Consider the following 11,810-nt stretch of genomic DNA (forward strand, 5'->3'; position numbering starts at 1 on the left):
TGCACAACAAATGAGGACCTGCGAGATTGTATTATAGAAGACTCGAGTTTCAAAACTGTAACTTGTCTACGAATTAACTCTAAACATCCAGATAAGTACGCGTCATTCTATGTCACGGCGGATGATGACGAAATCGAGCTGCTATATGACCCCGTAAACTTTCCTGAAGGCAGTTTTGTCAATATGTTTAGGGGTCCATTACATATGATCTATAATTTCGAGTCTGATGTGACCACAGTCTAAGACAAGCGTCATACTTCAATGATCAATCATGGTTTCAAACACACACATCACTTTTTATTATCAAAATGTACGAGGTCTTAGGACCAAACAAGAAGAATTTTATGCCAACTGTTTATTACAAAACTACGATATAATTGCTCTAACTGAAACCTGGCTTAGTTCCTCTCATTCTTCATCGGATTATTTTACCACAAACTACAGCGTCCTCCGTACAGATAGAGCGGAGTCATCTAGAGGCGGTGGGGTCTTCGTAGCAATATCTAATCACATTAAATTTTTAAGGAGAACAGACTTAGAACAGAACTTTGAGGCAGTATGGGTGGAAATATTTAGTGCAAATAACAAGAAACTCTTATGTGGAACCACATATATATCCCCAACTAGTCCCGCTTCACTGTATAACGACTTGGAAACACACCTTTCATCAAAGTTCTTAGAACATCAGGGCGATATCTTATTTATGGGCGACTTTAATGTACCAAACGTCGACTGGAACTTAGGTACAATATCGGTTTGTAGACCGTCTGTTAAACCTAAAGCAAGACACTTACTAGACCTGACATCTGCGAGAAATTTATCTCAGCTTAACTAAACTCCTAACCATCGAGGAGAAATATTAGATCTCTTTTTTAGTAATTCACCGAACATTCGGAAACCAGTTAACGCGGATCCACTTGTACCCATTGACAAGTATCATCCGCCATTACAACTAGCTTACCAAAACTTTAAACTCAAGCCGGTGTCCCCTCGCGGTAGAGCTACTTTTATCTACAAAAGAGGCGATTACTTTAACCTTTATATTATGTTAAAGAACAGTAATTGGGACCTGTTGGAGGAAATAGATGATATTCCGGAACTAATTTCAGTAGTCACTTCAAACATTATCAGCGCTATGGAAAAGACAATCCCCATTAGTAAATCGGGGAAAACTGGTCCCACTAATAACAGGAAGAACTACCCTACTTGGTACTCAAACGACCTACGTATTGCATTAAGACGGAAAAAGTACTTTCACGGGAAAGATAAAAGACAGGCAAGACCACAGGATTTTCTTAACTATAAAAAATACAGATTGGAAGTCAGGCGCCTTTTGAAACGAGACAAGGCGACTTACGCCAAGACGATCCATGACTCAATTAAGAAAGATCCTAAGTTATTTTGGTCGTACGTAAATTCTACAAAGGATTCAGCTACTGGAACTATACTCCTAGAAAAAGATGGTAAAATAATTACGAACAACCATGACATCGCGCAGCATTTCGCGGATATCTTTTCTTCCATCGCGTACGATAATACCAATCCCAACTATGCTATAAAGGACAATGACAATGCTCGACCAGGGCCGGATTAACCACTAGGCAAGTTAGGCAATTGCCTAGGGCCCGGATATTTGAGGGGCCCGTAATCAGCTAGTTTTCAAAAATTGAAAAAATGAAAAACCAAAAAATATATTCCCCCCTCTTTCATTAAGAAGAAAAAGACGAAAAGAAACTTGAAAATTCAATGGAAATGTATTTTGAGAAGTTGCAATCCTCGGAGAAAGAAGTTTCATTTTGAATTCGTGTTGTTACTGACCGTCATTATGCACTGGAGTTGCATTGTTTGATTCCTTGATAAGCTTCATTCAGGGTGGTAGTGATAATTTGAAATATTTAAAATAATTGCTCAGCTCACAAAAGAGATAATTTACAAAAGTAACGAAGAAAGGGGAAAAATACGTAAATGGTTCTTTGCTGAAGGGTTGGACTCGTAATAGTAGCCACATCATACCGTACTTGACAGAAAATTTGAGTGAATAGCCCTCGATGCGCTACCTTAACTGTTTCAAAATGATTACTTCATTTTTTTACTTCTGTTATAATTATAATAGTGTGACACGAACGGAAGCATCCTTTAACAGTGGTTAAATGAAATACCCATAAATGCCCATTAAATGAAGTACAGAAAATGAGAGTGAATAGCCCCTCGATGCCCTAACAAAAATAAAAACCCTTAATCCTTACTTGCGTTATAATTGTAATATTTAGGGCCACAAGCTAGTACTTTCTTTTAAAATTCTTCTCGATTTGTGGAGAAATACACGTAACTTCTAATAATAAACATCTCCTTAAGACCATTCTAAATATAACGTCGGAATTTTTAGAAATTCTCCTCGATTTCTTTGGATTTTGAAATAGGGGAGCGGGATTGAAAGCGTGAAACCCTTGTTGTTGACGGGTGACAGGAAATTTAAAGGGAGTATTAAACCTTCCATTTTAATTAAGGTAACACGATAATCCTCTTTTTCTCTTTAAATATGTCGAGCAATCGTAAAACACAATCCCAAATGCTTAACCTTACTGGTACAATTAAATAAAATGCTTAAAGTTACTATTATAATCCCATCCTCTTAAAATACACGAACGTAATAATCACATAACCAAAATTCTGTCCCATTCACTCTCCCTTAAATGACGAACGAAAAATTCTATACTGCCAAACGCGCTACTCTTTCACGTCTACTGGTACTAGTACTAGTAAGAGGACGAGTACAACAGGGCACGCAAAACTAAGAGACTCATCGTAGATGTACATCATACGATGTGGCTAAAAACGATGATAACACACGTGAGTGGACGGGAAGCTTTCAAAATAAAAGCATTTTACGTCTTATGTGACAATCTAATGACACTAATGAAAAGTTCAAACCTATTTTTAACATTAATGCCCCCGATGAATCTTTCTTTGGAGCTTTCCAAGAATTGGCAGAACCGTATTGCAATGATTTAAATTTTGAAGAGATTGAAAACGAACTGCTACATTTCAAGCATTTCGTGAAGAATGAAGAAAGCAAAAACCCAGAATTCTTTGATTCCTTCATTCGTACCAATAATATCATTTCAACTTTTCCAAACTTAGAAATTGTTTTGAGAATTTACTTGTGTTTGCAATGCAAGAGGCGAGAGATCCTTTTCAGCTTTAAAAAGAGTGAAAAACTTAAGAACCACATCAGCCCAGGAAAAATTAAGTTCTTTATCTTTGATATATATTGAAAAGGATTTACTAAAAGACTTCATAGACTATGAACAGATAATTTATAAATTTCTTATGTTAGAAAGAAAGGAATTTAACTATTGAGTTCAAAAAGAAATTTAAATATGCAGTTAAGTGTTAAGTCAATTAAAAATATAAAAAGCAGTATGTCTCTTAGATTCTTTTAAACTCAGGTCTGTTGGGGGGCTGGGGGCCCGGAACTAACGCCTTGCCTAGGGCCCAAAATATTGTAAATCCGGCCCTGTGCTCGACATCTATCATCTTTGACAATATCTCAGAAGGACGTTCTAAGTGCAATTGGAAAACTTAAACCAAAAACGACATCCGGACATGACGGAATTCCAAACTTCTTAATCAAAGGTTGCAAAGAAATATTATGCGGTCCACTAACGCGTATATTCAACTTGTCTTTAAAACAAGGCATCTTCCCGGAGCTGTGGAAAACTGTGGTGGTTTCACCTATATATAAAAATGGCTACAAGGGAAACCCTAAAAATTATAGACCTGTATCTCTATTATGTTCGCTCGCCTTGGTGTTTGACTACATTGTCCAAGGATATTTATACAAATGGTTTTCTCCAAATATCAGCGTCTCGCAACACGGCTTTGTAAAAGGACGGTCGGTCGACACTAACCATTTAACATTCTTAAACTATATTGAGCCGATAGTAAAATCACGTGGACAAATAGATGCAATTTACATGGACCTATCTAAAGCGTTTGATAGGGTGTCGCATCACAATTTATTAAAAAATTAGCCTCATTCGGGCTAACTGGGTCTCTGCTTAAATGGTTTAATAGCTATTTAACAAACAGGAAAAACGTATTGAAATGTAACAATGTGTTGACTGAGGTATCCTTTGACGTTCGTTGCGGGGTACCCCAGGGGTCATCACTTGGACCTCTCCTCTTCAACATAAATATTTCCGACTTACCAAATCAAATAATAAATTCAAAATTGATTCAGTTTGCCGATGATCACAAGGTAGTGAGATCCATAACTACCACAACAGACTGTAAACTACTACAGGAAGATCTACACAATTTTCATAAATGGTGTACAGAAAATAATATACCTATAAATGAAGATAAAACTAAAATAATGACGTTCACGCACAAACATACAACAATTGATTTCGATTACAAGATTAATAATAAATCCTTGGTAAAAGTGGACAGTATATATGATCTAGGTCTAGTTTTTGATTCTAAATTACTCTATAATGAGCAAATAAATTATGCATCGACGAGAGCCCGCAGAACACTTGGTGGAGCGCTAAACATATCAGGGAAATTAAATTCCCCATTATGTTTCATCAACCTCTACCAAACTATTACGAGACCCACCCTACTCTACGGATCATTGAGTTTCTCTCAAACATGCAAGACAAACCTAGCGAAGTTAGAAGCTGTCCAGAGGAAATTCATATATTATTATAAAAATTATTTTACACGATTAAAATCTTATCATTATAATGAGTTACTAACGACCATCAACTTGGATACAATTAGTAACATTCTTATAAAATTGGATATTCTATTTTTATCAAAATTAATAGGAAACCGTATTGATTCCTCAGAATTATTATTGGACATACACTTTAACATCCCGCTCAAATGTACGCGAAAACATAACACATTTTATAATTGTATAACAAAACCTACTCCCTTAGGTCGCATAATGAGAAATTTTAATAACCACGGATCACATATAGACATTTTTACGCAATTCTTAAAATTAAAAGATTTAGAACTGTAATATTTTATATTTTAATAATTTATATATATTATTATATATATTTATATATTATACAGGGTGTTTCTGAAAAGTCCATCACAAATTAAGGGGCGTGTTTATGGGACCAAACTGAGCGGAAAGTACCAAAGAACATGGGGTGTACAACATTTTGTTACGGAGATATGGCCTTCCAAACATTCGCCCCTAAAACAAGGAAATATCCAAAAATGAGGAGTAACACTTAAGACCGACTAACCAGCTTGTTTAAAATTACTAGACAATTTCAATAGCCTTTAATCGAACAATTGATTTCTACCTTTACTAATCAGAAGCGTATAAATGAGTAGAAGTATGCCTACGGTGGTAATGTAAAATTAATCCCAAGTGACATGATGTTTCAAGATCTTCCCAGCACCAAGTAAAATGGTTCTGATTGAAGGGACTTTTATTAGCACAGCGTAAACAACGTTATTTTCAGGAATTAGTCCAAATGTCCACGGGCGGCATTACAAAAACGAGGCAGTCTTTCGAATGATACTTGGACATGTTGGAAGATCCCTGGCTTGTTCCTGTTATCTCAAACCGTAAAAAGCTACGCAAATCTTCATCATCACGGACAACACTCTTGTACGTTAGGTACGGCCATTAACGCCGAAACGTGGCTCTGCATTGTAATTGTTCTCTGGGCGAGTTTACTCTGTTGGAAACAAACAACACGCCCCTTAATTGGAGATGGGTTTTTCAAATACATTCGAGATGTCCTTTTAGGTTTTCTCAAGGTCATACCTAACGTACAAGAGTGTTGTCCGTGATGATGAAGATTTGCGTAGCTTTTTACGGTTTGAGATAACAGGAACAAGCCAGGGATCTTCCAACATGTCCAAGTATCATTCGAAAGACTGCCTCGTTTTTGTAATGCCGCCCGTGGACATTTGGACTAATTCCTGAAAATAACGTTGTTTACGCTGTGCTAATAAAAGTCCCTTCAATCAGAACCATTTTACTTGGTGCTGGGAAGATCTTGAAACATCATGTCACTTGGGATTAATTTTACATTACCACCGTAGGCATACTTCTACTCATTTATACGCTTCTGATTAGTAAAGGTAGAAATCAATTGTTCGATTAAAGGCTATTGAAATTGTCTAGTAATTTTAAACAAGCTGGTTAGTCGGTCTTAAGTGTTACTCCTCATTTTTGGATATTTCCTTGTTTTAGGGGCGAATGTTTGGAAGGCCATATCTCCGTAACAAAATGTTGTACACCCCATGTTCTTTGGTACTTTCCGCTCAGTTTGGTCCCATAAACACGCCCCTTAATTTGTGATGGACTTTTCAGAAACACCCTGTATAATGTAGATAATATCATAGCATTTATCACTTTTGTATTAACTGACTCGGGCAGAATCCAACCCCAAACTAATTTAACATGTGCACTAACTTGTAGTTACTTCCCTGTAATGTTGTAGTTCACAATAAACAATAGTTCAATTCAATTCAATTCAACCTTATTATGCAGCAAATCGCCCTGATAAGAAACAAGAAGATTATCTGTATCGCGTCCAACAGTGAAACGTACATTTCATTCACACTCGGGAATTTACGTTTTGTGGATAGTATTCGGTTCTTACCGGCGTCACTCGAGACACTTGTTTCGAATGTGGCGAAGGGCGGACCAGCGACTCTGTATTCAACCCAGACGAGGTCAAGTTACTTCTTAGGAAGGGTGTTTACCCGTACACCTACATGGATTCGGAGAAGCGCTTCGACGAGAGGCAACTACCGCCAATTGAGTGCTTCCACAACGACCTCACGGACGAACCCTTGGCCCAGGAAGAATACGCCCACGCTCAAAACGTGTGGCAATCTTTTAACATACAAAATCTGGGAGAGTATCACGATCTGTACGTGATGTCCGACACACTCCTTCTAGCCGATGTGTTCCACAATTTTCGCAAAATGTGTATGACATCCTATCGACTCGACCCGGCCCATGCTTATACCCTACCAGGTTTTGCATGGAGTGCCGCCCTTTGTAAAACGAAGGTACGCTTAGACCTTCTTCTGGATGAGGATATGCACTTATTCATCGAAAAGGGGATTAGGGGAGGTGTCTCGATGATAAGTCATCGGTTTGCAGCAGCCATCAACAAATATCTAGAATCACACGACGAATTGAAGCCTAGTAGTTACACCTGCTACCTAGGTAAGAAATTTTAGAATAACATCAGCGAAACAAACTAATAACTAACATTCATAGATTGTAACAACTTGTACGGTACCGTCATGTGCGACGCCCTACCGGTGAAGAACTTCCGATGGATTGAACCAACTCCGAACTCTGAAACCGAAATTCTACGTTGTTCCGACACCTCACCAGAAGGTTTCATAGTTGAGGCGGACCTCGCATACCCGGAGGTCTTGCACAACGATCATAATTGTTACCCATTGGCACCAGAATCAATGACAATCAAACCCGAGATGCTCTCCGAATATTCAAAGGACCAGATGACCTCGCTCAACATAAAAATCAAGGAATCACTGCCGAAATTAGTCTCCAACCTTTTCAATAAGGAACGATACGTCGTTCACTACCGTAATTTGAAGTATTACGTATCAAAGGGGTTAAAAATAACCAAGATTCATCGGATTTTGAAGTTCGAGCAGGGTGCCTGGTTGAAGTAATATATTAACTTCAATACGGAGAAAAGAAAACTAGCAACAGACGATTTCGAAAAAGATCTATATAAATTAATGAACAATGCTGTCTTTGGTACGTAATTAACTTAATTAACAAAATTAAAAAATTAAAAATAAAAATAATTTTTCAGGTAAAACTATGAAAAACTTGAGAAATCGTCAGGATTTCAAACTAGTTACAACACCCGAGAAGGCGGTTAAAAAGGCCTCATCTCCCGCCTTTGAGAAGTTTACCATCTTTCACAATGAGTTGGTCGGTATTCACATGACCAAAAAGAAGTTGGTCCTAAACCGCCCCATCTACACGGGGTTCGTTATTCTGGACTTATCTAAACTTCTGATGTACCAATTTCATTACGATGTAATCCAGAGACGATATGGAGAGAGCGCGAAATTACTTTTCACAGATACTGGGTATGAGGTTTTTAAGGTGTTAACCCGATTTGAAACTAATCCAGCCTGTAATTACAGACAGCCTCACGTACTGCATCGAAACCCCTGACCTATACGCCGATTTCGCCGCCCAAGCGGACATGTACGACTTTTCTGGCTACTCTCGCGATCACCCGCTTTTTAGTGATGCGAACAAGAAAAAACTTCAGTAAAATCGTATTTTTGTAAATGAGGCCCTTCCTCCAAAATTAGGCCCCCTTCAAAATTTGAAGTAAGCAGTCGCTTACCGCGATTACCTCTGGCGGCGCCACTGCTCGCGATCACCCGCTTTTTAGTGATGCGAACAAGAAAAGTTTGGAAAATTCAAAGACGAGCTAGATGGTACACCGATCGAACAGTTTTGTGGTCTAAGACCCAAAATGTATAGTATATTATCTACAAAGGGCGAAAAGAAGACTTGTAAAGGTGTATGCAAGCGTGTGGTCAAGAAGAATGTTCGCCATGAACAATACCGCGATTGTCTGTTTAATCGCGAGTTGACTGTAGCGGAAATGACTCGAATCGTGAGCAACAAACATGTTTTATCAACGGTGAGACAGAATAAACTATGTCTTAACCCTTGCGACGACAAGAGGTTCATTTTAGATGACGGTGTTTCTACACTCGCCAATGGTCATAAAGATACAAAATAAAAAATTTAAGACAAATTTATTGAGTAATTCTTATACATATATTCCACAACCATACGATCGTTTACATTTTTGTTTGTAGAGAATCTCTCTATTATTTTATACATTTTAATTCCCCGACATGTTGCAATCGGGTTTCTTTTGGGGGGGTAGAATATTTTTCCATGGCGCTGGTTTTCCCGGGTTTTCCATGGTGCCCTTTTCCGGGGTTTTACCCCCACAAGATAAATTCTTTTTTAAACTTTCACTGCACTAGAATTGAACTCATTTGAATTCCGAGTTTTTATTTTTCTTCTAGATATCCCTTATCTTATCTTAGTGTTTGTGATAAAATTGAACTGAATTGAATTCCGAGTTTTTATTTTTCTTCTAGATATCCCTTATCTTATCTTAGTGTTTGTGATAAAATTGAACTGATTTGAATTCTGAGTTTTTATTTTTCTTCTAGATATCCCTTATCTTATCTTAGTGTTTGTGATAAAATTAAACTTCTCGAAAGTTCCAGCGTCACTGGCGCCATCGGCTCCCCCTCGCACCGCCCCTGCCTTCCACAGTGCTTGGCCTGGGAGCCCCATATTAACCCTACTTTCTCTACCATCTTGGAAAGGGGCCAACAAAAATGTAATCGTCTTCATACAGGATAGCGTCCTTACGTTTAAACCACTTTAGGTATCATTGTTTTCGCTGTTTAATTTTTGGATTCAATGGATATCAGAAAAGTAATCAAAACTGTCTGACGGCAAAACATCTGTATATTTTAAATTTTAATCGTGTTGAATAATATTTAGTAAAACAATTTAACTTTCTTAAGTAAAAGTCCTGGCTGACTGATAATCAGCGCTCAACCCAAAGCAATTTACGAAGCCAGTGAGCACCCATAAGAGGGAGAGTCAAAGATTGAAGGGGAAGGTAACTATAACGGCACAGTCCAATATCTCTCTCACGCGCAGCTACTTCGGCGCACAGACGTCGCGTGAATCATTAAGAATACTGATTTTTTCCTCTCTATTGCGCCGACTGCGCATGTGCGAAACTCTGATACCTAGCCACAGCTCAATACCAGTTTGGAAAGGGGGGATGACGGAGAATTTCGTCTCTCCGAACCTCCTTCTCATACACGCTCACTGACGAAGCAATCTCAATGTAGATATTCAGTTGAACATGGCGGAACAAAATAACCGTCATAAGAAAAGTAAACAACTTTCCACTTTGGTAAACTCGAGCATCAACGCATTAATAAACTCGCTTCATAATTATAGCGGAAATCTCTCTCTCTCTCTCTCTCCTCAATATTTAAGTTTGTCCGTTAGCGTAATTACGACGATGGTATTTAGTGTAATCCAATTTGCACTCGGGAGAAACGTCGTCAATCACGCGCTATTATGGTTCTATTAAGTTCCTGAAAAGACTACCTTGAATAAATGCTCCTTAATGATATTGATTCGGCCAAGTAAACACTTGCCAAAATCCAAGTTTCGGGCCATTTCCAAACATACGTCTTTGACGTACATCAAGATCCATAAGCGGCAGCTTGCGTTGCGATCGCCAATACAATCTCTCTACATTGATTCCATAATAAATTACAATAATATATTTAGACTTAATTGTTGTTAATGAATCTAGGAAAAGGGACAATTAAAAGGATTCAGAAACCGATTTTGCTGTAGAATTTTAGATAATCGAAGCGCTGGACCACCAAAAAATCATTTTGTTTACAGCGCTTTTTCAATGGAAAGCTAAAGATGAATACAGATTCTTTCGTTTAAAGTGAGGGTGAAGTAGAAAATCAAATGATTTTTTATGGATTCATCTACTAATTACAAGTTCAGTCTGCATAGTGAAACATTCAGGAAATACTTCCGAATGATTTTAAAATTCAAATTAGGTTCATATTTTAAGGATAATTTTAAATAAGGACCTCCGACCAATCGCGTAACAAAATTCTCGTGGCACGCACCGTGTCGAGTGAAATTTATCGCGAGATTTGATAAAATTTGCGCGCGACGTGACAATCATGGCGCGAGACATGGAGCGTGCCACGAGAATTGGTTAATAAAAAGACGAGGCGTTACGCGATTGGTCAGAGGTCCTTATTTAAAATTATTCTTAAAATATGAACCTAATATGAATTTTAAAATCATTCGGAGACTGTCTTATAATTAGTATTAGAATCGATAAAAAATCACTTGATTTTCTTCTTCACCCTCCCTTTAAGATTACGGGTGTGTGTTCCTGTCTAGAAAGGCCTATAAGACTACTAGAACCTGTCCCCGAAATTCACCACATACATTGCAATGCTAAAAGCCTTACTTCAGCTAACGATATAGCCTATAGTGTTTAAAAAATTATTTTAAAAGCGCGGCATTACTTTTGGCCCATTATAACTCCCTCATGCAATACACCTTGATAATGCGATATTTCTATTTTATCCATAAACCGTATATTAGATTTTTTGAGTCAAAGTTTAAAACTTGATATGAAATTCTCATGACACGTCTCGAGGACCTTGATACACCAGAAAGAAATACAGATCCTCATTTTCTACGTTCCGGCTGAGCGAGATTGGCTTTAAACAGTAAGTTCTGCAACTAAATTAAGAATGAAATTGATAATGCGAGCAGAGTTCACCTTGGAATAATAAAGTTCCGATTGACATAATTAAGGGACCTTTTAAGGAAGTAAGTAAACAATTTATACAAATTTAAACTAAATAAAAGCATTCTTACTAACGAATTTTTTCAAAAGAAACAAACTTCATTCAAAAATTCTTTGAAAAATACGCCAAGGGGTAACTTAATGGTGATTGGAAAAGCTGTGGCTTATGAATGAAAACTTAATTCTAAGTTTCGTGAGAACGTAACAATTGAGTTGATAACCATAGCCAATGCACCAAGAAAGGTTATAAACCCTTAAGACAATATTTAGAAAACGTTTACTTCATTTTCGAGTCCATTCAAGTGAAGAATTATGATTTTCAAACGATGTTTTCGGGTCGATAAATACGTCGATGGAGCT

At 37.6% G+C, this 11,810-nt stretch overlaps 1 protein-coding gene across 1 annotated transcript; it reads left to right on the forward strand.

Annotated features, from left to right (window-relative positions):
- The first annotated feature begins 6,209 nt into the window (after positions 1-6,209).
- LOC149713596 (uncharacterized) lies at positions 6,210-8,120 on the forward strand. The gene is made up of 2 exons (XM_089849046.1): positions 6,210-7,219; positions 7,274-8,120. The coding sequence occupies exons 1-2, from the start codon at positions 6,760-6,762 to the stop codon at positions 7,696-7,698; spliced, it is 885 nt and encodes a 294-aa protein (XP_089705172.1). The 5' UTR covers positions 6,210-6,759; the 3' UTR covers positions 7,699-8,120.
- The last annotated feature ends 3,690 nt before the right edge of the window (positions 8,121-11,810 follow it).

This window comes from Phalangium opilio, unplaced genomic scaffold (genome assembly GCF_054372755.1).
Source record: "Phalangium opilio isolate 3A_F unplaced genomic scaffold, DU_Popi_V2 ptg000009l_1, whole genome shotgun sequence".
Taxonomy (NCBI): Eukaryota; Metazoa; Arthropoda; class Arachnida; order Opiliones; family Phalangiidae; genus Phalangium; species Phalangium opilio.

What these genes read in the sequence shown, in the direction of transcription:
- LOC149713596 (XM_089849046.1), top strand. Translation starts at nt 6,760, where the DNA reads ATGGATTCGGAGAAGCGCTTCGACGAGAGGCAACTACCGCCAATTGAG. An exon ending in TAGTTACACCTGCTACCTAG is followed by an intron (nt 7,220 to 7,273) that starts GTAAGAAATTTT and finishes TAACATTCATAG; the next exon opens with ATTGTAACAACTTGTACGGT.